General features: G+C 41.5%; 3 protein-coding genes and 1 non-coding gene across 15 annotated transcripts in view; all 4 read left to right on the top strand.

Moving 5' to 3' along the window:
* The first annotated feature begins 786 nt into the window (after positions 1 to 786).
* On the top strand, positions 787 to 8,597 carry LOC107393303 (elongation factor 2b). Its single transcript, XM_015971568.3, has 13 exons — positions 787 to 2,217; positions 3,564 to 3,778; positions 3,920 to 4,101; positions 4,857 to 5,068; positions 5,321 to 5,499; positions 5,589 to 5,694; positions 5,946 to 6,198; positions 6,307 to 6,502; positions 6,582 to 6,948; positions 7,044 to 7,397; positions 7,474 to 7,656; positions 7,916 to 8,048; positions 8,231 to 8,597. Exons 1-13 carry the CDS (start codon positions 2,215 to 2,217, stop codon positions 8,422 to 8,424), a joined length of 2,577 nt encoding a protein of 858 aa, XP_015827054.1. The 5' UTR covers positions 787 to 2,214; the 3' UTR covers positions 8,425 to 8,597.
* Positions 5,803 to 5,870, top strand: LOC129152344 (small nucleolar RNA SNORD37). The gene has a single exon (XR_008558959.1). It is a non-coding gene; the product is annotated as a small nucleolar RNA SNORD37 (small nucleolar RNA).
* A 534-nt stretch (positions 8,598 to 9,131) lies between the features above and the next one.
* On the top strand, positions 9,132 to 13,050 carry hmg20b (high mobility group 20B). 5 transcript variants are annotated; one of them, XM_015971569.3, is made up of 9 exons: positions 9,132 to 9,283; positions 9,596 to 9,747; positions 10,222 to 10,422; positions 10,557 to 10,677; positions 10,801 to 10,853; positions 10,932 to 10,998; positions 11,142 to 11,357; positions 11,476 to 11,608; positions 12,178 to 13,050. In XM_015971569.3, the coding sequence occupies exons 2-9, from the start codon at positions 9,667 to 9,669 to the stop codon at positions 12,188 to 12,190; spliced, it is 885 nt and encodes a 294-aa protein (XP_015827055.1). In that variant the 5' UTR covers positions 9,132 to 9,283; positions 9,596 to 9,666; the 3' UTR covers positions 12,191 to 13,050. The 5 variants fall into 5 exon arrangements, with proteins under 5 accessions (XP_015827055.1, XP_015827057.1, XP_054586110.1 ...); XM_015971571.3 differs by having other exon boundaries at positions 9,172 to 9,283; positions 9,643 to 9,747; XM_054730135.2 differs by lacking the exon at positions 9,132 to 9,283 and adding an exon at positions 9,301 to 9,514.
* Positions 13,051 to 14,117: 1,067 nt separating this feature from the next.
* The window catches only part of unc13a (unc-13 homolog A (C. elegans)), a 72,293-nt gene continuing 59,972 nt past the window's right edge, over positions 14,118 to 26,438 (top strand). For all 8 annotated transcript variants that reach the window (XM_054730108.2, XM_054730110.2, XM_054730109.2 and 5 more), the window contains exons 1-4: positions 14,118 to 14,256; positions 24,370 to 24,399; positions 24,483 to 24,582; positions 25,994 to 26,111. In XM_054730108.2, coding sequence (XP_054586083.2) covers positions 14,235 to 14,256; positions 24,370 to 24,399; positions 24,483 to 24,582; positions 25,994 to 26,111 — 270 coding nt within the window. In that variant the 5' untranslated portion in view covers positions 14,118 to 14,234. The remainder of the gene's footprint in view (positions 14,257 to 24,369; positions 24,400 to 24,482; positions 24,583 to 25,993; positions 26,112 to 26,438) is intronic.

Genomic DNA, 26,438 nt, shown 5'->3' on the forward strand with positions numbered 1-26,438 from the left:
TTTTATAATGAGAAAGAAATTCTTGATAAGTAAATAAATTTCCTTCCTTATTAAAGAGCTGATTGATCTTTATAATGCCATTCCTAAACCAATTGTCAAAGAATAACGATTTCCTTTTGTAACAGACATCTTTATTGTTCCATGTAAGGTAATTATTAGGAGAAAAGTTATGCTTATAAATTAGAGACCAAGCCAATAACATTTGTTTATGAAAATTTGAGAGAGAAACAGGTATACGTTCAATATTGTAGTTGCACATTAAGAGAAATTTTAGTCCACCCAGCTTAGAAAAGATTTGATGGGAAATGATATTCCACATAGGGTCTTTTAAATAATGTTTAATCCAATGAATTTTGAATGTGTTGTTTAAAATATTAAAATCAAAAAAATTGAGTCCACAATTTTTGTAATTATTCATTAGTACTGATTTTTTAATATAATGAGTTTTGTTCTTCCAAATAAATTTATAAAGCATCTGATCAATTTCTTTTGTAACTGTTTTATTAACGTCCAAAGAAATAGCAGCATATGCAAGTCTGGAGATTCCTTCCGCCTTAGCGAGTAGTATTCTACCTTTTAATGAAAGGTCCCTTTGGAGCCACTGGTAAAAAAATTTTTTTTCTTGGTTCTTTTTAATATTGGGGTAAAGTTCAGGTCACCTCTGTCTTTTTGGTTTTTTGTTACAACTATTCCTAGGTACGTCACTGCTTCTTTAACTGAAATATTGCAGATGGAGGGTAGCTCACAGTTCTTGACTGCCATTAGTTCACATTTATTTATATTTAGAGAATGGCCTGAAGCTTTGGAAAAAACCTGAATAATATCAAGAGCGAGGGAGATTTGAGATGAGTCACGTAAGAAAAGGGTCATGTCATCAGCCAGTTGACTAATAATGACTTCTCTATCTGCAATCGATATGCCTTTTAGGTTGCTCATTTTGATATGAGAGGCCAATAATTGAGTAGCCAGGATAAATAAATAAGGACTGATGGGACATCCCTGACGTATCCCATGATTTAATTGAAATTTAGGAGATGTGCCATTCTTTAGTTTAATTGAACTGTTTCCCTTAGCGTATAAGGTTTTAATTGCTCTGCTAAAGAAATCCCCAAATCCAAATTTCTCTAGTGTTTTGAAGATAAATTGTGCTCGATGGAGTCAAATGCCTTGTAAAAGTCCAAAAAGAGGATAAAACTTTCATTGTAATTTAGTTCAGGGTAATCTATTATGTCAAGTACGAGTCGAATGTTGTTAGAAATGTGCCTGTTCCTCAAAAACCCAGACTGCGTCTCATCTACAATATTATCTAACACGTTTTTAGGCGCTTAGCAAATATAATAGCTACAGTTTTATAGTCGTTATTGAGGAGACTAATTGGCCGTCAATTGTCAATAAGTGAGATATCCTTCTTAGGTTTAGGGATCAGGGTTATGAGGCCCTGTGTTAGAGTTGGAGGGAGAAAACCTTTGGAAATACTCTCATTAATCTCTAATAAAAATGGAGCTAGCTCTTCAGAGAAGGATACGTAAAATTCAGAAGTGAGTTCAACCACCCCAGGAGATTTGTTGTTCTTTAAACTTTTAATTGACTCTAGTATTTCTTTTAAGGTGATTGAACTATTGTAGAACATTTGATCCGCCATACTAATTGGAGCAATTCGTTAAAGAGTCCGAAAAACGGACAGCACTGTCATCACAATAACGAGAGCTATATAGCTCCTTATCAAAATTGGAACAGAAGTTTGCAATTCGATTAGCATCATCACACATTACATTGTCTAGTTTTAGTTGATGAATGGTATTATTTTTGGATTGGGATTTTTCTAGCCTAAAAAAGTATGCTGAATTCTGCTCTCCTTCCTCCAGCCATTTTTTCCTGGACCTTACAAAAGCCCCTTCAGCTCTAGATTTATAGAGTTTATCCAGTTTATTTTGAAATTCCAATAGAGTTTCTTGTTCTTCAGGGGATAACTTATCTGGACAAAAAGATGACAACTATGTTATTTTAGAAATCACCTTTTCTTCTTCATAACGTTTGCATCGTGAAATACATCAGTACGTTTAGATCGTTTTGACGCACGTAGTTGACGCACCGAGTATAAAATCCGGTTTTCTGACGTCAGCGGCCTCTTCCCTGCCTATGCCCTCGTGAGGTGGGCAGTGTAAAATTTCTTGTCTCTTTCTCCATCAAGAGAATCCAATACCATCTGTCAAAATGGTGAGTCTGTGGTATCTTATCTGCATATTAATAACTATTTGGACATGAACGGATATCATAAACGCTGCTACGAAAGTTATTGAGCCAATTTTGGCTAAATACTTGGTGGTTTTCTTGTGTGATATCCCGACAACAAAATGGCAACCATTTTATCTAACGCTAGCACGAATAGGCCCTCGGTACTGTCATAATGTCAGAACTGTAGTTTAAACTTAACTGCTTCGTTGGCATTTATGTATTTGAAACACGAGTTAATAACAGCATAGTCTTACTTTTTAAATGGCCTAAGTAGATGTTCGTATTGTCCTGGTTTACGTTAGTAGCGTCGGAGTTTTGTGCTAACCCTCGCTGCTGCCTTTAAAATATCTCATATTTTGATCTGTGAGCAGCAGGGATATATTACGAGTGGCTCAATCAGAAAACGTTTCTTGTCGCGATGGATAAAGATGAACACCATTTACCGTAAATGGTGTTAAATGGCTACAGGTTAATTTGCCGGTTCTTGGGTGTTCGTGTTAGCCTTTAGCACAGTTTCAAAGTCTGTACACGTGGCCTGTTACTGTCGACAAAGTCTGCCGGTTGTCACTGACTTTAAATGTTTCTTTTATACGAGCTGCTTGTGGTATGCTTTCAGTTAGTGCAGGAATTAGTTCTGGTCGGTTAATTTTAGTATATTCTAGATATTGGGTGGCATTGGATTGGTTTTGGAATACGTAGACAACAATAACGTCATCTTAAATCATGGCGGAAACACAACGCCCAGAGTGGACCTGCGGATTGTTGCAGTTTATCAGAATCAGAAGTTTTTATTGCCATATGTGTGCCAAGTCACAACATTAGGAAATTGCTGTGGTATTTTGGTGCAGAAGGTAAGATAGAAAAAAAATTAAGAGATAAGCAAATATAAGAACTAATAAAACACTCATGATAAAATTATTAATGTAAAAAGTGGCAAGAATTAGAAAAGCAGCTATCTACTCCGTGTAGGTATTAATCTGAGTATTTGTTGAATGGTTCAAGCACAGCATAGGGTCACGTGACTGGGACCAATCAACTTGTGTCAGCAACACCTGCATGCAGCAATAGAATATTTTCCGTTGTCATTTTTTGTTTATATGTGTATAATTGTTTTCCTGTCGTAAGTACTAGGTCATAATTTGTGATGCGTTTTGCACAAGTTAATGCAAATGTTAGGTGATTCTAGTCAACTTGGGATGTAGTTTCACTTCAAAGGGGAACCTAAATTTTTAATCGTCATTTTCATAATAGATGTTTTTACGTAGAATTCATCTTAGATAACATACCTAATGTATTTCTTTCCTTCTAAACTTGTTTTGTATCCTCAGGTGAACTTCACCGTAGACCAGATCCGTGCCATCATGGACAAAAAGGCCAACATCCGTAACATGTCCGTGATTGCACATGTGGACCATGGAAAGTCAACCCTGACAGATTCACTGGTGTCCAAGGCCGGCATCATTGCTTCAGCTCGTGCTGGCGAGACTCGCTTTACGGACACAAGGAAAGATGAACAGGAGCGCTGCATTACCATCAAGTCTACGTAAGTATTTTACACCATCTGCAAGTTCACCTGTGACCTCAAACAAAATTTCCAAAAGATGGTGGCAGATGCTAACAGTTAATTTAACATTTGTTCTTGTATATACTTACATTTAACACCCAAACAATTTCTAACTTGCAGAGCCATCTCCATGTACTACGAACTGAGTGAAAACGACTTGGCCTTCATCAAGCAGAGCAAGGATGGCTCAGGTTTCCTGATTAACCTGATTGACTCACCAGGGCACGTGGACTTCTCCTCTGAGGTCACTGCGGCTCTCCGTGTCACTGATGGAGCTCTTGTTGTGGTCGACTGTGTGTCTGGTAAGTCCTCACAGCCTCATGGTGTTCCTTTTAAGTGTTGGATGTTTTTTTTAACCCGCTGGAGGCAGGCATTGCAGATTTGCAAAGTTAAAACCTACCTACCTGGTTACTCCACATACGCATTTCATGAACATTTTTTAACTCAGAAGTACCCCTGAAGGACTTTGTTGTTCGTCCTTTTATCAAAACTTAATTTGAGCCTGAGAGAGTTATAATACCTTATTTAAAAGATCGGGATGTTTTTTGCACAAATAAAATCAATTTAATTATTTTCATTTATTAGTACATTGCTTAAATTATATTAATTTAACAGTTTTAAAATTTGATGTGTTGCATTTCACTTGTTGGCTAACATTTTCACTTCCTGCTGTTTGCATAGTGTCTTAATTTCTTAACACAAGTGTAGTTGGGGTCAGGTTATTGCTTTATTAAATTAAATTATTGCTTAGAAGCATGTCCTAAAGCAGATTTGTTTTAGTTGCTTTCTTGCTCCAATACTCATGATTCAGTGGTTGAATTTCATGTTCAGCAGGTGTTAAAACTCTGCAGAAGCATGTTAGTTGCCTGCTGATTCAAATCAGGTGAGTAGAAATAAGGAAACAACTAAAAGATGCAGGATTGCAGCCCTCAATGGATCAGGATTCCCCACCTTTTCCCTAAAGAAACACAAACCTCAGTATTTGCAGATGACTTTCATGTGAAGTCTGTTTGCCTTGGTGCAACTCGTCTAGATTAACTTGGTGTGTGTGTTCCAGGTGTCTGTGTGCAGACCGAAACTGTGCTGCGTCAGGCTATCTGTGAGCGCATTAAGCCAGTCCTGATGATGAACAAGATGGACCGTGCCTTGTTGGAGTTGCAGCTGGAGCCTGAGGACCTTTACCAGACGTTCCAGCGTATTGTAGAGTCCGTGAACGTAATCATCTCCACCTACGGAGAGGATGAGAACGGACCAATGGGTAATATCATGGTAGGTGGTAATCTGGATGTGTTTTCATTTATTCTTGTGTGAGAGTATTGGCATAGATTACAGAAACGAGTCAATCTGACATAAATTTGAAACACAAATCCCAGAAATATGACTCATTATCTCCAGTTATGTGTGTTAACTGCACACCCTAAACTGCAAACGCTTTAAATAAAACAATTGGCAGTTCTAAATTAAACTGACTTTAAGGGAAAGAAAATCAGGCTCATTTACAAATGACACCATGTATTTCAGGTTGATCCAGTTATCGGTACTGTTGGCTTTGGGTCTGGACTCCATGGTTGGGCTTTCACTCTGAAGCAGTTTGCTGAGATGTACGCGGCCAAGTTCGCTGCCAAGGGGAACACCCAGATGACACCAGTTGAGCGCTGCAAAAAGGTGGAAGACATGATGAAGAAACTGTGGGGAGATAGGTGCGTCAGTCGTTCATTGAAATAGTAGTGGTATGATATAATAATGAAAATGTACTACAGCTTATTTATATTGATGTCATGTATTCTAGGTACTATGACACCGAAAATGGAAAGTTTGTGAAGAGTGCCATTGGTGCTGATGGCAAGAAGTACTCTCGCACCTTCTGTGCTCTTATCCTGGATCCAATCTTCAAGGTAACCAGATTGTTTAATGTAAAAGACAAATAAAATCTGTTTTGTACACTAGACGTGTTTATGAGAGTTGCGTAACTTGGTCATGCAATTTTGTCCTAACCTGTGCCTGCAAGTGATGATTGTAATTATTCTTCACTTTGACCTGACTATCAGTGATGATAAACTTCAACCTGAGCAGGTGATAGCTGCACTGGCTTATTGTGCACTGGTTTGTGGAAGATTATTCAATGCCAAACTGACTGTTTCTTTAGGTGTTTGATGCCATCATGAACTTCAAGAAAGAGGAGACCGCCAAGCTCATCCAGAAGTTGGATATCAAGCTGGATGCTGATGACAAGACTAAGGAGGGTAAACCTCTCCTGAAGGCTGTGATGCGTCGTTGGCTGCCTGCTGGAGAAGCCCTCCTCCAGATGATCACCATTCACCTCCCCTCCCCTGTCACCGCCCAGAAGTATCGTTGTGAGCTGCTCTATGAAGGGCCTGGTGATGATGAAGCTGCCATGGGTAGGTTTTAACATTAAACTTATGTTTGTCAGTTGTATGTATAGTGTAAGCTGCTGGTTCTGTGTTTGTCTGGATTTTAATTTCTTCCTTAACCTAATTTTCACCCAGGTATCAAGAATTGTGACCCTAAGGCCCCTCTCATGATGTACATCTCCAAGATGGTCCCCACCAGTGACAAGGGTCGCTTTTATGCATTTGGTCGTGTGTTCTCTGGGTCCGTGTCCACTGGTCTCAAGGTGCGAATTATGGGGCCAAACTTTGTTCCTGGAAAGAAGGAAGATCTTTACCTGAAGCCCATTCAGAGGTTAGTATATACATTTGTTCTGCTCTACTCATTACTGTAACATTTTTCTCACATCTGCTCTTTTTGTATTTTCTTTTAGGACCATTTTGATGATGGGTCGTTATGTTGAGCCCATTGAGGATGTACCGTGTGGCAACATTGTGGGCTTGGTCGGAGTGGACCAGTACCTTGTCAAGACCGGAACAATCACTACCTTTGAGCAGGCACACAACATGAGGGTGATGAAGTTCAGTGTCAGCCCTGTGGTGAGGGTTGCTGTGGAGGCAAAGAATCCAGCTGACCTGCCCAAACTGGTTGAGGGACTGAAACGTCTCTCAAAGTCTGATCCTATGGTGCAGTGCATCATTGAGGAGTCTGGAGAGCACATCGTTGCTGGAGCTGGAGAGCTGCATCTGGAGATCTGTCTGAAGGATTTGGAGGAGGATCATGCATGCATTCCAATAAAGGTTTTAACTTTTGTTTTTTTATTTAAGGAAGTTCGCATAATCCGTTCAACTCTACGGACATTTGCATTAAATGTGTGAACCTTTTCTTTTTTTAGAAATCTGATCCAGTGGTGTCCTACAGAGAAACCGTCAGTGCAGAATCCAGCCTAATGTGTCTGTCAAAGTCGCCCAACAAACACAATCGGCTGTTTATGAAGGCCCGTCCCTTTGAAGAGGGCCTGGCTGAAGACATGGAGAAGGGTGAAGTTACCCATCGTCAGGAGATGAAGGCCCGTGCCCGTTACCTTGCTGATAAGTACGAGTGGGATGTCGGTGAGGCCAGAAAGATCTGGTGCTTTGGCCCTGATGGAAACGGCCCCAACCTGCTGGTGGATGTTACCAAGGGAGTCCAGTACCTCAATGAAATCAAGGATAGCGTTGTGGCTGGTTTCCAGTGGGCAGCCAAGGAGGTGAGGGCTCAATAATGCAAACCTGTTTCTTTCTGCCAAGTCATTGCTGGGTGAATTATATTTGTTTTTTTTATAGGGAGTACTCTGTGAAGAGAACATGCGTGCCATTCGCTTTGACATCCATGATGTGACCCTGCATACCGATGCTATTCACCGGGGTGGTGGTCAGATTATCCCCACAGCCCGCAGAGTTCTTTACGCTTGCCAGCTGACAGCAGAGCCAAGAATCATGGAGCCAGTGTATTTGGTGGAAATCCAGGTGAACTTCTGTAAATTATTTAAAAAAAAAATGTATCTAAAGCTCAAATTTTATAAAATGGTGGTTACCAAGAATTTAATTACGTGTACTAAAACTTAAGTACTGTGTCGGATTGATGCAATGAGCGCCTTGACGACTGCTCTCGTGGTCTGCCTGTATCTGTGGTCAGGCTGTACTGCAGAGACAAACTTCATGACACTGGGGCAATGACAAAGTTTATTCTGATATACTCACTATATTATTCGTCTTTGTTCTGTAGTGCCCTGAAACCGCTATGGGTGGAATCTACGGTGTGTTGACCAGGAGGCGTGGTCATGTGTTTGAGGAGTCCAGGGTCATGGGAACACCTATGTATGTCATTAAGGCATACTTGCCTGTCATGGAGTCCTTTGGTGAGTCCTCTATTTTTTTTTCATTGAGGCTAGTCAATCATAACCCTGCTGTGAAGCTTTGTGACATGCATGCATGCACCTTTTAATGTCAAACTTTTACTTTCTGTTGATGAAGAACAACTTGTATAATAAATGGAAAAGTTCTCCCAGCATGTTGTCTGACCACTGTCCTCTGTTTCCAGGCTTCACAGCTGACCTTCGCTCCAACACCGGTGGCCAGGCTTTCCCACAGTGTGTGTTTGACCATTGGCAGATTCTCAGTGGAAACCCACTGGAAGCTACCAGTAGGCCAGGTGTAGTTGTCATGGAGACACGCAAACGTAAAGGCCTCAAAGAAGGTGTCCCAGCCTTGGACAACTACCTGGACAAATTGTAGAAGCCTGGACCCAATTTGGCTCTTGTCTCATTCCTTTCTGCCCACCAAATTTAACTCTTCTGGGACCGGACTGTACAGAACACAATGATTGCCTATGTTTGCCAAAAGGATCGACTATAATAAAGAAATGACCACAAAAATTGTAAACAATAAATAAAAGAAAATAAAAACTTGATGCGCTGTCTTTCTTTAAAGGGTTGAAAGTTTATTTCTTAAATGTCAGTTTTTGTTTCCAGTAATGAAAAAATTAGATTTTTCAATTATAAACTAACATAAAGACTAAATTAAAGTATGAGCTTATTTAACCCTTATGTGTGTCCTTGGTGCTTTTATTTCAGCTTAAACACCAGAACTGTTAGAAAATAAAGGTAAAATAAGGGTTTTTATATCTAGTGAGATGATAAATGTGCCTTGATTTGATTTTACAAGCGTTGTGTTTACGCTCTTGAAAAGGGCAGAAAACCACGTGTACAGTGGAGGGTGGAAAAGTTTGTTTTGGGGAAATTTACTAGGGTTGGATCACCGCTTGAGCTTCTACCATTATTTTGAGTTAAATCTAGACATCAGCAAAAGGCATTATTTATGGGGCTGGGTGTTTAGCTTACTCATGCTAAATGATACTAATTAGACTTCTAAAAGCGTTATTTGGTTTACTTTCAAGCATTACGCGTGCTGACCTACGAAGTTGACGGAACGTTTTTTTTTTTAAACGGCGTTTCATGCTCTGCTTCTGGTCCGTACTGGTTTTGGTAGAGGTTGTTTTTTTTTTCTACCAAACAGACAATCACGAGTCTCCATATCAGCCAATCAGAAAGCAGAAATACTTCTCTTCCTGTTTGGCCGAGGGACACATTATCTGGTGAGAAATAAACGTTAATTCTAGAAGTAGATCTAATATTTGACAGAAGAAATTTGCTATCGTTTACGTGAAACGGTATTACTCAGCGTATAGATTTGTTTATATTTCCAATCGAAAATTTGCGTTCGATTGGTTATCTTTTTGTGTGGATTTTCTTTTTTCAGTGCGCGCGCGTGTGACTCCGACCAGAAAACGTTAGCCGGTTAGCCCCAACAAATAGCTAGCAGACAGGTTAGCTATAAAGCGGCGACCCTGCTGGTTCATTAACCTTGAATTAAACAACGTTTAACATATTTTTTTATTCTTTCCCAGGTTGAATTTACAAAATAATATCTGATGTGTTCCCACACTTATTACAGTAAGTTTCTTGAACGCTGAGTATAATGGGAGGAATCAAACAGGAGCAGAGTGATGCATCGCAGCAGCCCAAAGCTTCACATACAGCGGACCAACCACAAGAGGAGGTGGGTGCCGATGCTTCTGACCTGGATAAACTGGCTTTGGGTTGGGAGGAAAAGTTCTTTTGCTGACGTGTTAGGAAAAACAAGGCCGACAAGATATTGTGAGGGGGACTAGCATTCTGCAAAGTTAATCACAATAGCACTGCTCACTGCCTATTACAATGTCAGTATTTGATGCAATTTTTGTGGGGAGTTGTGGAAACAACACAAAACAACTTGGATCAATATTGGTTAAATAAATGGTAAAACTGACAATGTGTTACAACAAACTAATTTAAATAAGCATAACTCACATGGTTGGCAAAATCAAGCAAGCTAACGATGCACATTTTCAACAAGTATGTCTATTTTAGAAAATTATTGGCTGAACAATAAAAAAAGTGTAGGAAGACTAATCATAACTGCTCATCAGATTGGTTATTTATAGTTCAATGTTTGAGAAGATAAAATTACAGATTTGTTTTCCATTCTCTGCAGCCTAAAAAGCGAGGCTGGCCAAAGGGAAAGAAAAGAAAAAAGGTTCTACCGAATGGACCCAAAGCACCAGTGACAGGGTACGTTCGCTTCCTAAATGAGCGGCGAGAAATAATGAGGGCTCGATACCCTGATTTACCTTTTCCAGAAATCACCAAGAGGCTTGGGGCAGAGTGGACACGATTAGCCCCAAATGACAAACAGGTAACAATAATTCAATACATCAAACCTTTGTTTCTAAGGAGACATTGCAATGAATTACTTGCGTTACTTTAGGTGTCCTGGCTTTGAAGATTTTATACTCATATTTTAAAATTTAAATGACATTTTTGTATCAGCGCTATCTTGATGAGGCAGAGAAGGACAAGATGCAGTATGCTCAGGAACTCAAGGAATACCAACAGACAGAAGCCTTCCAGATCACTAGTACCAAGATCCATGACAAGAGAATAAAAAAAGGTGACAACTGAACTCTTCTACTGTCTTACTTAAATTTATCAGTAATTGCAGTCCAAACCAACTTGACAAGCACTTTTCTGCATTCTGATAAGCATATCGCATGTCTATTTTTTTTATTATCAGAAGACACTTCATCAGTCATTGTAAGTTCAACTTCAGGACCATCTTTAATAAAGGTATGTTTCTTTGGATTTTCAATGATATTTTGAATAATTTTATCCTGAGTAAAGTTATGCTGGTTGTGTCTGTTTTAGGTTCCTGAATTTCCAAGCAGATTCGACATCCCAATTTTCACAGAGGAGTTCCTTGATCAAAACAAAGGTGACACAAACTAACAGCAGGAAACAGTTGCTGTATATCTCACTCAAAACAATACCACGTTGGGTTAAACCCTGTTAGGTAATAACACATTAATATATAATCTTGTTTCGCTGTCTAATCTTTTTTCTCCTTTGTGTTTTCAGCTCGAGAGGCGGAGTTACGACGGCTCCGGAAGGCCAATGTAGAGTTTGAGGAGCAGAACGCCGTGCTGCAGCGTCACATCAATGATATGAACAATGCTAAAGAGCGCTTGGAGGCTGAACTGGGACAGGATGAGAAACGGACGCAGGCTCTTCACCAGCACCTGCAGGCCATTAAACGCACGCTGGTCAGCAGTCTGTCAGCGGTCCCACTGCCAGGTCAGAATCCATCAGTGAAAGAGCATGAAATGCATAGACATCCATGATGTGAAATGCATCTCGTTTTCATTTTTGCATTTATATAATGTTGATTACATTTTTTAACTTTTCTGAATAGGCACTGGTGAAACAGCTTCTCTAGGAAACCTGGACTCATACCTGAGTCGTCTCAGTGGGGTGCTGGAAGGAGACCCACAAAACCACCGTGCTCTGCTCGGCCAACTCCACAAGGTTCTCTCTCATTTTGACAGGTGACGATCACACGAAAGACTCAACATTTAAGTGGAAGAAAGGCAGTTTGGGGCATTTTTAAGTGTTTCTGCTACAATTTATTAAAATTGTTCCCATTGCGCACAGCTCCCTGAACATCTTGTGTTCAGAGAAGTAGTTTATGTCTGACAGTCCTGTTGAGGTAATGGCCATTTTTAAGCATTCCAACAGTCGATGCTATGTTATTTTATAAAATTTAACATCAGTTTTACATTAGAAAGAATCTAGTTTTTTTTAAATGGTAAAAATACTTTTTAATTGTCAGCTAAGTGGCCTAGTGGTATGAGTGTCCATCCTGGGACTGGGAGATGAGGGTTCAAAACCGGTCGGGTCATACTAAAGACTTTAAAAATGGGGCCCAATGCCTCCCTGCTTAACACTCTGAATTAAGTGGTTGGATTGGGGGATTAAACCACCAAATAGTTCCTGAGTGCGGCTGTGTTTGCAGCTCACTGCTCCCCCAGGAGATGGGTCAGATGTGGAGAACATATTTCACATATTGGTGTGATAACTAGTGGGACTTTTAACCTTAACAATATTTCATTCCTAGTGAGAAGTTATGAGGAGACCCCCGCTGGATCCCCACACCCCCGTGCATCAGAGACACTTTTCAGGCTTGGCAGTATCAGTCCAAGTCAGTGCCATTCCACATAGGATGTTGGTATGGTAAGATCCGCAGAGGAAAGGGTACAAATATCTTGTGTCTTCTTGTCAGATGTTTAAGAATATGTGTATCTTGTAGAATGTGCCCTCTGTTGCGCATTGTTTCATGTAAATGTGAATCTGTGGCAGTGTGGATGGTTTTTATTCAATTCATGAATGTCATAAATTTTTATTCTGTTTCTCCTTGAACTGTCGAGCATATTTAGATTGTTTTGTAGTTTTTCTTGATCAGCTCTCCCTAGATTCACAACACAGCTGCTTCACGTGGGAGTGATTGTGTGTCGTCATTCTTTATAATGCATTGGAAAAAAAGGCTGGTTTGGTGCTGAAAAATTAAATGTTGGGATAAAAATACTTGACTTTGCAGTCGACATAGTGAGGTGATGGTATAGACGCGCTGTTTCTCTTGTATGAACATTATAAATTTGGGATTTATATTTGTATTTTTACAGATGTTCACTAAACATAGATGAACAGCATGTTTTCACCAACAAAGGAATATGTTTTTAATTTTTTTCTTAAAGGATTATGTGTTATGTACTTAAAATACATTATTGTAAATTTGATTAAAATTGCATCAGTTTGTGGCACATCAGCTGCTACACAACTTATGCTTTTGGTGTTGTTTACAGCAGCATGATGCCATATTCCCCACTGTAAGGCACATCGTGTAACGACAGAGGGAGCTGTTAGCATGTTGTCATTTTTGAACTCAGGTTCATCCAATAAATAAATAATGTTTTTTTCCTGCAAACATAAATGAATAATATTTTGGTCTGTTTATGAAAAGGTTATTTTTGAAATTGTTAAAATTTTCACCTTTTATGTCTAGAACATCAAAAACATGTCTTTAAAACATAATGACTTTTGTAAATATGCCATAGAACTGAGCCCATCAAACATGCCAAAGATGTCTAGTAAATTGAGTTTATAGTTTTATTTTGGTTAAATTAAGCCCAAGATCTTTGGCGTACGTCAGAGTTAATGCTTTCTGAGTAAATGTCATTCAGTCCAGTTGTAACAGGAGATTAAAAGCTGGTGAAAGTAACTTGTTTTAACAGCGCTGGCTCTCAGGAGGTGATGACATTTGCTGTTGTAGTCAGAAAATTAAATTACATTTTTTGAGACAAACTGTATGGCAAAGTTGTTAGGTCATAAAACCGATTGAAAGCAGCTTCAAAATAGTTTGTGACATTTTGATAAAATGAATATCCTATCCAGCATGTCATTTTGCCTACCACACAAATCAACATATTGCAAATACGAAACCATATTTTTCTTGTGGTACAATGACATCGCTCTAATAAGAGTACTGTGAACATTAGATGTCTACACTTTCATTAGCGATAAGCTCCATGTATGATATGTACAAACACAACTTAATATTAGCATACAAAATATAATTTCAGATATTTACTTTCATAAGTCGTTAAGAAATAACAGCATCAACAACATTAAAAACTTGGGAAGGTGTAGAAAGCATTTGACATGAAATTCACAAGAGAAAACCATTAGCACCTTTATTTTAAATAAGTTAATTTCCATTTTAAATGAAAAACAAGAGTAAATGAGTGGTTTCATTATATGACAAACTGGCTTGCCACACTCCATCAACACGCGCTCTGACGTCACTGCTGTCCACGCAGCTGGTGGTGCTGAAGCTGAACAAGATGGCTGTTAGTTGGGGACTGGAGGGCTGAGAGGAGGGTAGATGATCCTAAAGCCAGACAGAAGCGTCTCAAAAACGGACAGAAAGGACCGCGACGCCCGCGTGAACTCTCCGAACGGGTAAACGGTCGTTTTAGCCGGGTGTCACGAACCCTCGCCGGCCCTGGGATTCCGAAGCAGCGACGCCTGGCTCCTCTCTCCCCAGACCTGGCATTCATCTCCTGACTGAATTTTTGCTCATCATCCAATTAAGAAGCTGGACCCGGGACATAAGAAATGTCATTGCTGTGTGTTGGAGGTAAGAGAAAAGCTAATAATCCAGGTCTTTGCACGGATATGTGGTGAGCTTTTAAAATCCCTGATCGTTATCTGTGAAATTCACCAAACAGCTGAAAGTTGAGTCATAAGTAGCCTGTTGTAGTCAGTCACGTTGCATAAAAATCAGTTACATTTAAAACGAAAAACCAGCTTAATCATTTCAGGAGATCTGATCTTAAAACCAGAGATGTCAGAGTTCTGTCAGATGAGCAGCTCATTATAGCCTCAGAGGATATAACCACGGTGCCATCATCCAATCAGTGGGTGTGTTTGGGCTCCAGATTTTAAGAGAAATGTCTGAAATGTATAACTTTTCATTTGCTTTGAGTGCTTTTTGTGTAGGTTTAGAAGTTTGGAAATGTTGTTGGTCATATTTATGCAGAGATAAACAAAATTCATCCATAATTGTAATTGTATGCACCTCTCATTCCTATCATTTTTAATCAGATTTTGAAATTTATTGATTGATCTTGAATCCTCGCCAGCAACTTTCCCCCTAAATGTCAAAATTTTCCTGCATTTTAAGAGACTTTAATCTAGCCCTCTGATGCATGAATTATGAAATCTTCAACCATGATTTTTTAAACAATTTTTTTCATTCATCTTTAGGTGTAAATTAAACAAATTTCAACAAATATTTTTTGTAACATTTTGTTAATTTACAAATAATTTATTACATATCCACCTTGGTGGACAGCGTGCATTCTGACCATGAAATATTTTGGCTTGACTTACTGAAGTCCAAATGGAGGAGCTCACATGCAATAAAGTCTTCAACAGCTGTGCTTATAGCAAAAATAAATAAATAACAATTTTGAGTACCTGTCCACTGTAGTGACCATTATGCATCAAAGGGTTAGATTAAATGGGTTTACTGGGTTACTCAGATATTTAAAAAAAACTTCATGTTTTTAAAGAAAGTGAGAAAAAAATAATGAATTTTCTTTAAACATTTCAGCATTAATGTTGATTTGCTAGAGTAGATAACACATGGTGGTCCCTAAAGCTCTCTGTAGTTTTTATGAGTCTGTTAACATTTTCTCGGACTTGTTTACAAGTTCACATTCATCTTTGTAGCATCACTTTTCCTTTATAATGATGGCTGCAGCCATCATTATAAAGGGGAGAAAGTAGAGATGAAGTGTGTTTGTGCTGCAGTCATCATGTAGAGTTGTTTATGTTCCACTTCCATGTCTCATATATTTAGATGTAATCTGTGAAAGGATGAGCTGTGTCACAGAAGCTGAGTTAGCATATTTAAAGCAGCCTGCTGCTGGATGCAAACGCCCTATAACAACATTTTATCATGGAGGCTTAAAAACATCAGTTTTCCCAGCATCTGCTCCACACACATGGGAGAAATCCCTGATCCTAAAGCATATTCAGCTGTTTTCCTTTTTTCCTAAAACAGAAAGGCTGGAATTAGAAATTAAAATATTCAAGTACTTATGTGTCTTTTCACCCTTCTAAATATTGGGAATATTTAAACCTAATGTATTTTCAGTTTAACTGGAAAGATGTACAAAGTTTTAGAAAGAAGCAAAAATGGCACCATTTTCTATTCTGTTTGGCTATTTTTATCTAATAACGCAAAATGACTGAACGAAAGAGAAATTTAATTGAAAGCAACAATTGTTGCGACCGCTCTGTTTTATGAGTAGCTCTATGCTCCTATTAAAGGGCAGTTTTTCTCTCCACTCTCGCTACATGCTTGCTTAGTATGGGGATTGCTGTAAAGTCAATGACTTGAGGCAGCCTGCTGGTTTTTCCTTACATGGGAGTTTTTACCGCTTTCATTCTGATGGAACATTGAGATCTTGCGATAACACTGGATGTGCCCTGGAAGTGTCTGGCCTGAGTTTTTCATTTAAATCACTCGTAAATAATGAAAGTATCATCTCGCTTTTAGTATTGCAACATGATAAAATATTGTATTGTTTCCCCGGTTCTGTGATATATACTGGAGATTGCCAGATCCTTTCCAGTGCACACTTCTAGTGGCCATTTTTTGTGTGTATTCAATGTTGACTCTACTCCCCTCTAATAACAGAGCTAAATCCCCCCCCCCCCCCAAGCCAGTTTTCTTTCCTGTTGGATTTTAAGATTTAACATTATGTGTCTTTCATGAGTGGCTTATGGTCCTCCATGTTGCCAACTTCATTAACTTCTTTAAAGGTCTTGTTGATTTATTTTTCCAATAGATTTAGCAGTGGTCTCTAGTATGAATGAGTCGGTTTCTTTGGGGTAAAAGCTCTGGCGCTCCAGTTTTAGGAAGTAGAAATTAGCCGGAGGAGTTGGGGGCAGACAGTGGCAGGATTACAAGTCTCACTCATTAATATTCATGATATGCAAACATCTCATCATTGATTGTCAAACAGCAACAAGACTCTTTCGTAGACTTTGTTTGCTCTTCTTTCTGGGGTAAGAACTGGAACTTTGTGTTATCGCCACAAATAACACAAGCCTTAACATTTTTCGCCATGTTGTGGAGTTGCTAACGCTAACAGTTAGCTTCTACTAGCTGAGATGAGCTCTGCTCTCTCCTGGCTGCAAATTGAACACAGCCTTCTGCAATCAGAAGCCACGTTGGGTGAGTCAGTTAGTCTCTGTGACAATGAAGAGATTGGCTTTTTCTGACTGTAATCTTTCTGCTGCTAATGCAGGGGATCAGTAACCTGGCAGCAGCCAGATCTCTATGTGTAGCCCCGCCCCGTATCGAGTCTACACATTTCGATCTGGAATCTCTGCAGCAGAAACTGTCTGAAAGAGGGAGCTATCTGGTAGAATATTTTGAGCTGATTTGAGGTCACGCAAGGTAGTTCCCAGCTGGCACTGGCCACCGTATTTTGTCTTTAGCCAAATGACGTATACCATGTGTGCCCGGAAAACAGCAACAACTTGCTCAAGCTTCATTCATTCACTCACTTGGCAATTACCATGTCTTCAGGTGATTTCTGCCAGATTTGCGAGAAGAAAATGCGCATAAAGGGTAGGGTTCCCCCCAGCGGCCGGCCCTACCTTCTCTGCTGACATGGAAGACGCATGGCAGCGAAACGAACCGCGGCACTCCTCTCCGCTGATACTGATGGGAAACAGTAGCGCAGCACAGCAACCCCCCACCGCTGCCCACACGGTCCGGCCTGCAAGGCTTATCAAGTTTTCTGGGGGAAACCCTGACAGTTTTTTTTAAGTCACGCAGTTTTGTTATCCGAACCTGCTAAAGTGACCCAGCAAACATTCCGACATTTAATGACAGTTGAAACGGCGTCAAACCAAGACGTTCCGTCATGGTTGAAAAATAGTTCCAAAATGAGTGAACGTCTTTTCTGGCCGTGACATCGTCATCGTCTTCCTACGCTTATCCGGTTCCGGGTCGCGGGGGCAGCATCCCAACTAGGGAGCTACAGACCGTCCTCTCCCCGGCCACCTCCACCAGCTCCTCCGGCAGGACCCCAAGGCGTTCCCGGACCAGATTGGAGATGTAACCTCTCCAACGTGTCCTGGGTCGACCCGGGGGCCTCCTACTGGCAGGACATGCCCGAAACACCTCCCCAGGGAGGCGTCCAGGAGGCATCCTGACCAGATGCCCAAACCACCTCAACAGACTCCTTTCGATCCGGAGGAGCAGCGGTTCTACTCCGAGTCCCTCCCGAATGTCTGAGCTCCTCACCCTATCATTACCCAAAGCTCATGACCATAAGTGAGGATTGGGACGTAGATCGACCGGTAAATCGAGAGCCTGGCTTTCTGGCTCAGCTCCCTCTTCACCATGACAGATCAGCTCAGCGTCCGCATCACTGCAGACGCTGAACCAATCCGCCTGTCGATCTCCCGATCCCTCCTACCCTCACTCGTGAACAAGACCCTGAGATACTTAAACTCCTCCACTTGAGGTAGGACCTCTCTCCCGACCTGGAGTTGGCAAGCCACCCTTTTCCGGTCGAGATCCATGGTCTCAGATTTGGAGGTGCTGATCCTCATCCCAGCCGCTTCACACTTGGCCGCAAACCTACCCAGCAAGAGCTGAAGATCAGAGCTGGATGAAGCTAGGAGGACCACATCATCCGCAAAAATCAGAGACGAGATTCTCCTGCCACCAAACTCGACACACGCCACACTACGGCTGCGCCTAGAAATTCTGTCCATAAAGGTAATAAACAGAACCGGTAACAAAGGGCAGCCCTGACGGAGTCCAACCCTCACCTGGAACAGGTCCGACTTACTACCGGCTATGCGGACCAAACTCGCGCTCCTCTGGTAAAGGGACTGAATGGCCCTTAACAGAAAGCCACCCGCCCCATACTCCTGGAGCATCCTCCACACGTCATTCGAATGTTTAATAATTAAAATGTAGGCTTGTTGTTACTGTTTTTAATAATAATAGCAAATTTAAGACATCCAACCGTGAACCATTTTTGACCGTGGACCCCGTATTGCCGTCATGACTATTGTTTGCTGTTAGCGTCAACCGGCGCGGCCATGTTTGTTTTGCTTAGCCGAGCGCTTGATACTATCGTGAAAAGTAAGTCCGACCCTACAGCACAGTACTGACACACAATTGGTCCGGCCTATTTTAGGCCGGACGTTTGAACTGGAGAGGTACAAGATGGATTCTCCTGAGTTTGGACAACTCCAAATCTCGCGAGAATTCATCTTGTAGTGCAAGGTTCAGCTCTGAAGGAAGATTTTACATTCAGCCTGCAATTGCAACTCAGTGGCTGATCATTTTTCAGAAAAAGTATTACACAATTTGTCAATGAACCAGACCATTTAGGAGTTCGAACGGCAAGTGTTGAAAGTTTGTCTGGTCAGAACTCTTTTCCTGAGGAGGCATCGTATTGGCGGCGTGAACTGGAGGAATCTTACTTATCCTGTGAGGTCTGGCGAAGAGCTTCCTCGCCCTTGTTTGTCCTCAACTTCCTCGTCTTCTCTCAGAATTGCTCTACTAAATGTTCGTTCGCTGGGGAACAAAACAGTGCTTTTAAAGGATTTTTTTTATTGATAATGGATTAACTTTGTTCTGCATGACGGAGACGTGGGTCCCACCGGGTGAGTGAGCGACACTTGCTGAACTTTGTCTGTCAAATTGTTCTGTTGTGAATGAGCCCAGACTGTCGGGTCGAGGTGGGGGCCTATTGACTATGTACTCATCCTCCCTCCCCCTCAAGCGACTCCCGGGCTCATCGCCCCCACCAACTTCAAGGTCTCTGTTTTTGAACTCAGTCTCTCCCCTCCTATTCTTCTGTGTTACTGACCAAAATTTAACTCTGCTTTTATTAGGGACTTTTCTGAGCTTTTAGCTGAATATCTCCCCAGGTATGACCAAGGTATTATCCTTGGTGATTTTAATATTCACTTTTGCTGTTTGTCGAATCCTCTGGTGAGAGATTTCTCAGATGTTCTGGTTTCATTTGGCCTCCAGCAACTGGTCAATGTTCCTACTCATGAGCACTCCCACACACTGGATTTAGTTTTATCCTTTGGACTGAAGGTGCAGGACTTGGTTGTTCACCCTGTCAGTTTCTCAGATCATTTCTCAGTTGTTTTTAACATCTCTGCCATATTACCTGTGGTGAGAAGGCAGGCTCCTCGCTACTCAAGGCACATCTCTCCCTCCACAACTGCCTCACTACTGTCCATCCTGGAGGTTGTATTATCTAATCCTTCCTCATCTGGCATCACCACGGATGTGGATGGGCTTTTAAATTCTTTTAATTTGACTTGTTCTGTTGCCCTGGACTCAGTCGCTCCCCTTAAACTTAAACGTAAGAAAACCACCTCTGATCCTTGGCTGAACAAGGAAACACGAAGCCTCAGGCAGCGCTGTAGCACGCTGGAAAGAAGGTGGAAAAAGGACAAGCTACTAATCTCACAGCAGCTTCTGATGGATTCCCTTGACCTGTATCAGAAAAGTGTTAGATTGGCCAGGAACAAATACTTCGCATGCATAATCTCTCAACACCAGGGTGATCAGCATAAACTTTATAGCACTGTCAACTCCATCTTGTCGATAACTGAACCTGGTAGTGTTGATCCCTCTGTGTCATTGTGTGCTGAGCTCCAGACCTTTTTTCTTCACAAAGTCTGGGACATTAGGGGTAGTCTTGTGCAACCAGGATCTGGCTATCTTGATGAACCACCAGAACCTCCCTCACTCTATAACTTTACTCCCATATCTCTTAGTGAATTGTCAGATCTGACTGGAAATATGAAACCAGCAGGTTCTCCTGAGGACCCCCCCCCCCCCCCCCCCCCCCCCCCCCCGAGGATGGTGGATGATATCATCCCTATTTTGGGCCCTGCCATCTTAGACATTTTTAACTCTAGCTTGGCCACTGGGTTTCCTACTTCTTTTAAAAAGGCAGTTGTGCAACCAATTTTTAAAAAAACCTGGTTTAGACAACTCAAACCTTGCAAACTTCCGGCCAATCTCCAAATTACCGTTTTTGTCTAAAGTCCTTGAAAAGATTGTCTATTCACAGATTACAGCACACATGAATAGCTTTTCTCTGGTTGATGTGTTCCAGTCTGGGTTTAGGCCACTTCACAGTACTGAATTAGCCCTTCTTCGCGTGACCAATGACATCCTGGTGGCTTCCGACTCTGGGTCTCCTGTTTTGCTCCTACTATTAGATCTTTCTGCAGCATTTGATACCGTTGACCACGATATTTTGCTGGATAGACTTGAGTCATGGGTAGGGCTTAGGGGTACCTCACTTCAGTGGTTCTGCTCATATCTGTCAAACAGAGTTTTCAAGGTTCAGTTGGGTAATTGTTCCTCTACATTTCTTCCACTTCCATGGGGAGTCCCCCAGGGATCTGTGCTTGGGCCTCTCCTGTTTTCAATTTACATCCTCCCCCTGGGTTTCATCCTGAGGAAATATGGCCTGGGCTATCATATTTATGCAGATGATTGCCAGATCTACCTGGCTTTGAACAAACCAGGCTCCCTCTCTCTCTTCTGGACCAATGCTTGGCTGAAGTGAGGGTTTGGCTTGCCAAAAATTTCCTTAAGCTGAATGATTCCAAGTCTGAGGCACTCCTGATGACACCTAACAAAACCACACACTTATCTTCCGATTTGGACACTCTCCCATATGACCTCAAGCAGTGTGTTACCAACCTGGGGGTGAAACTGGATACACACTTTTCCATGGGCCCTCAGATTAACGCAGTGGTCAGATTGTGTTTTTATCAGCTGCGCAAACTAGTTCGCTTAAAACGGATCCTGAAACGAGCACACCTGGAATCCGTGATTCATGCTTTTATCATCTCCCGACTGGATTACGCAAATTCCATTTTAATTGGTTTACCTGCCTCCGCTCTTAACAGGCTTCAGGTCGTACAAAACGCGGCAACCAGGTTTTCAACAAACACACCTAGAAGAGACCATATCACACCTGTACTGGCGTGGCTCCACTGGCTACCCGTAAACTTCAGAGTCAAGTTTAAAATCCTGACTTTTGTTTTTAAGGCCCTGAACGGTCTGACTCCGGATTACCTGTCTGATCTTGTGACTCGTTATGTGCCAAACCGGACGTTGAGATCTGCTGATTGCCTGCTGCTTCGCGTTCCAACAATGAAATACAAAACGCGGGGGCAGCGTGCTTTTGTCTATGCTGCTCCGACACTCTGGAATGCTCTTCCTCTTTCAGTGAGGCCGGCACCATCCCTCCTCCGGTTCAAGTCGCTGCTTAAGGCTCACTTTTACGACCAGGCATTTTTAAATCCCTGACTTTTATTATTTTACTATGTCTTTTTATTGACCGTGATGATCTGCCTTGTTGTGTATTTTATTGTTGACTGTGTATTGTTTAATATTGTGTTTTTACTTTTTATTCTGTACAGCACTTTGGTCAGCTGCCATGCCGTTTTTAAATGTGCTTTATAAATGAAGTTGGTATGGTATGGTATGGAGTAAGATCTTCCTTTCTTTGCTCAGTTCTGCCCCAGTGACCTTTGACCTGGGTAGCAGACTTTGGGTGTTACTCCCTAAGATTTAAACCTCACACACTGCTGTTTCTATTTTACTTAATGACTGTTTTAACTAACATAAAAATGATGATGATCAGCATCTGTTGTGTATAATTAGTTAATCACACACCTGGCTTTAATCCTGCAGAATCCCTGACTCAGAAGAACTGATACTGCTGTGAAACCAAAGGATGGTTTAGATTTTTATTCTCTTGGTTCAGATAGATTTTTTTTAATGATTCAAAACATTGAAATGCATATTTAAGAAAATATATATAATTGTTTCTACATCTGCTCAGATCCCTTGAATAAGTCATTTGATTAGATTATGGTAAAACATATGAGCCTCTGTCCAGCTTCAGGTTTGCTCTGGGTAAATTGGGTATTTAATCACTGTCTCTGATGTGGGTGTGGGTTTCTCTTCTGTTTTCTCTGCAACTGCAGATTTATCTCAGTGTTTCTGGTGTCAACAGTATTGCCCAGAAGTGTGGGCTCTTTAAAAGCTTTTTAATAGAAAGCCTAAACAAATAAAATAAATAAATAAATGCTCCTTCATCTGCTGCACACCAGAATATGAGCAGATGCACTTGTTTGCTTTTCCTCAGCAGCGAAAGAGAAAATGAGATCCTGTAATTGTTGTTGCTTGTGACTCATTTTCTGTTGAGTGTGTGCAACACAACGTTCAACACTCCTTTTTTCCATTTTCTCCTTTAGCCTTTTGCTCTTAGCGATGAATGCAGTGTTGCTGGTTTTAGTCGTCTGCACGTTAGCAGCCACCCCTCCTACCTTCTCACACTCACCCCCTCTTCTCTCCCCTCATTGCCAGCACCCCTCTCCCCTCCCCAGTCACACTGGAGTGGTTATTTTTAGTGTTGGGGATGCAGCTCACTCAGCCTGCATCCGGCGGCTCTGCAGAGAGATTAATGGAGCACAAGTGAAATAGATAGAAAGGGAGCACACGTGCACGCTCACCACATGGCGGGGGGAGCTTGTAGGAGGGAGTGTCATGAGTGAGAGGAGAAGGCTGGGTGAGGAGAGGAAACTTGCGTGTGTGAGAGAGTGAACGTCAGCGAGTGAGCGATTAAAGTGCATCTGTCAATTATTGCCTTCAGCGCGTTGTTATCAACTGTAGGTTTAATGCTTCCAAGGAGGTGAACCTTCCTGCTCTGTCAGCAGCTGAGCAATCGAGGGAGATCTTGCTCTGAAGTTGGCTTCAGCACACACCAGCAGCTCTTGAGATTTAAATCATTATTTAAGAGATAGGCATCACCCCCAAGGTTTGCTGGGTGAGGCTATTTTAGGGAAGCAGTTTGACCCCAGGGATGATCCTTCCTGCTTTTCCCGACTCAGAATGACTCAGAATGTCATCACTGCTCTTTCTGTTCATTGGCTTCCTTTATTTTGACAGAATCATAGGCTTTTACCTCCACCCTGCGTTTACTCTTAAATGTATCACGAATGAAAAGATGCAATTAGCAGGTATTAAATACCAGCACTCTGAATATTAACACCTCAGCTATGCACTGGGATGGTTGACATCAGCAGGGTGCACTACTGAATGAATAATAAAAAAGCTTTTGACATCAGAGTGGAACCCCGCCATAATAAAACAGACGGCAGCACCTCGGCACAGCCTGATCCAGTGTTTTAAACAAATCTCAGCTGCCCTCTGATTTTATTTATCTGGACAACCGTGAAGAACTACACACACGCGCATCATTTAGAGATGACAAGGCATGTGTCTGCTGCAGTCCCTAGTGTAACCTTCTACTCTGACCTGCACAAACTGCCCCCCTGGCATCCAGAGAAGTGATTTAGAGACGTGACATCTGCTGAGGGATGCAGTCTTTCTTATTAAGATCCTGGCATTCTACCCAAACAGCAGAGAGGAGTCTAAGACTGAGAACCGCAGACCTCCCACTTGCTCTCCAAAATGCCAAACTGCTGTCAGTCACCCACCGACCATCCGATCAAGCCTGCGACCTGCTGGCGTTGCTCCGCTGTCAGACATGAACCCAAAACAATTAAAATCTCTAAAGTTTATTTGCAACATGAGCTTTTAAAAATCTCCCAATCTAATTGGAATAATGTTGTTTTTCTTTTTGTTTATTTTTTACAGTAAAAAAAGGCAAGCTCGATGGACCCCAAGGTGAGCCGATGACAATTGCTGAGTCAAGCCTTTAAATGTGAATGAAGCAAGAACTGGTCTTGTTTTTGTTCCGGTCTTTACAGAGAAATTCAACACGTACGTGACGCTGAAGGTGCAAAATGTTAAGAGCACAACTATCGCCGTGCGTGGCTGTCAACCCTGCTGGGAGCAGGACTTCATGTTGTAAGTGTTTACTCATTTAGCGTCAAATTATCAGTAGATCTACGTGAAGAGACACATTTTAGTTTCTATGTGTTGTTGCTTGTGTTTCGGGTTCAGAGGGAACTTTTTTCCTGCTGTAACTTTTGAAAAGCAACACGAAAGCCTGTTACTGGATGTCTGATATTATTTCATAATGTAAGGATGATAGTCAGCTTCTCTAAATGTGAAGCTACGGATTTCAGGGTTTTCTATGTTCTAACCCTCACTAAAGGTCACCAGAGTTGGATCATGACCAAAGGAGTGAGATCCAGATTACATGTGGATGGAATCGGCTTCCTCTGCCTCAGTGATGAGATGAGGCGCGCCATGGTGGAGCTCAGAGTAGAGCTGCTCCGCTGCATCAAAAGAAGTCAGCTGATGCTTTGAGCTTCTGATTAGGAAGTCTCCTGGTTACCGTCTTTTGGATGTTTTCTACATCCTCCTGGGAATGTCTTGGGATCCTCCAGGAGAAGCTGGAGAAAGTTGATACAGGAGAGAGATGTTTTAGCATTACCTGTCCTTGGATGGACTCATTTTTGTATTTTATGGTATGATTGACGCTGCTGCTGTCCAGCTGTTAGATAATTGCTAAATGCAGTTTGTTTTAACATAAAACCCCTTAATGTGTTTGGTTCTTCAGCACACAGATGTTGTGCACCTCAGACCAGGTCCGCTGTGGCATTTACATCCCTAAAATGAGTTACGTTTATGTTTTCTGACTTTCATTCAGCCTTCCTCCTGCTGAGGAGAGACAACATGACATCTCTGCTGATGTTAGCTTGGCTCCACACCCAGTTTAGAGGATTTCTCTCCTCCTAAGCTTCTCACACCTCCAGACCTTCTACACAAGCAGCTGAGAATCATCCCTTGGATTGTTTTATCTGCTGGAAATATAATAATAAAGTAAAAAGAACAGCATCTCCTCTCTTACGCTTTGTTTTTATTATTCCTGCTCCACAGCACTCGGCCTGATTTTCTTCTTCAGCTGCTCATGAAACAGAAATATGCACATTTACATCAAAGCCACAGTTATTTTTGGGGTTTGATTCATTTAGGCCCGTAGTTAAAGCATGAGGCGTGTTCTCAAAGAAGGGTGCACCAGGAGGTGATGATCTGCAGTCAGATGTTTAGCGTTAAGCTGCACGTGAGTGCTACTGTTTGTGTCTCTCTGCTCTTGCCTGTAACACCAGGAGCCTTGTTGACAGTATCCTACTCCTAATGCTGGATGACTCAACTACCTAAACAGATTGAATTGTGGCTCAAAGCCATCACCAGATTCAAATAATACAAATGTGTTGAATTTAAGCTGAAAATCCATTGTTTAAACACGCTTTGGGGTCACCTTTCTAATTTATTCTCCTATTTTGTACTCCATCATTTACTGTGTGTGCAGTGAAATAAACCGTCTGGATCTGGGCCTCACAGTGGAGGTGTGGAACAAAGGACTGATCTGGGACACCATGGTGGGAACCTTATGGATCCCTCTGAGCAGCATACGGCAGTCCAACGAGGTGCACCTCCTACTGTCCTTTCTCCCTCCCATTAGCTGTGATCCCTACTTAGTAACAAATGAAAGAAATGTTTGGATTTATCAAAGCCAAACATTATTGTAAAAATCATTATAAATTAAAACTTTTCATTTCTACTGTGAAGTTGAGGTTGCTTTTATGATTTAAAGGGAAACTTTGCAACTTTTTCATATTTTTAAATCGTTTTCTTGAGCCAGTATGTGCTAAAATGACCCTTTACAGGGTTAATGAAAGGCCACCCTGCCCCTATCGCCTCCTGGGGCCAGAATGTTCCACTTGCAACTTCAGAGTTACAGATCCAATCTGTTG

Source organism: Nothobranchius furzeri, chromosome 8 (genome assembly GCF_043380555.1).
Source record: "Nothobranchius furzeri strain GRZ-AD chromosome 8, NfurGRZ-RIMD1, whole genome shotgun sequence".
NCBI lineage: Eukaryota > Metazoa > Chordata > Actinopteri > Cyprinodontiformes > Nothobranchiidae > Nothobranchius > Nothobranchius furzeri.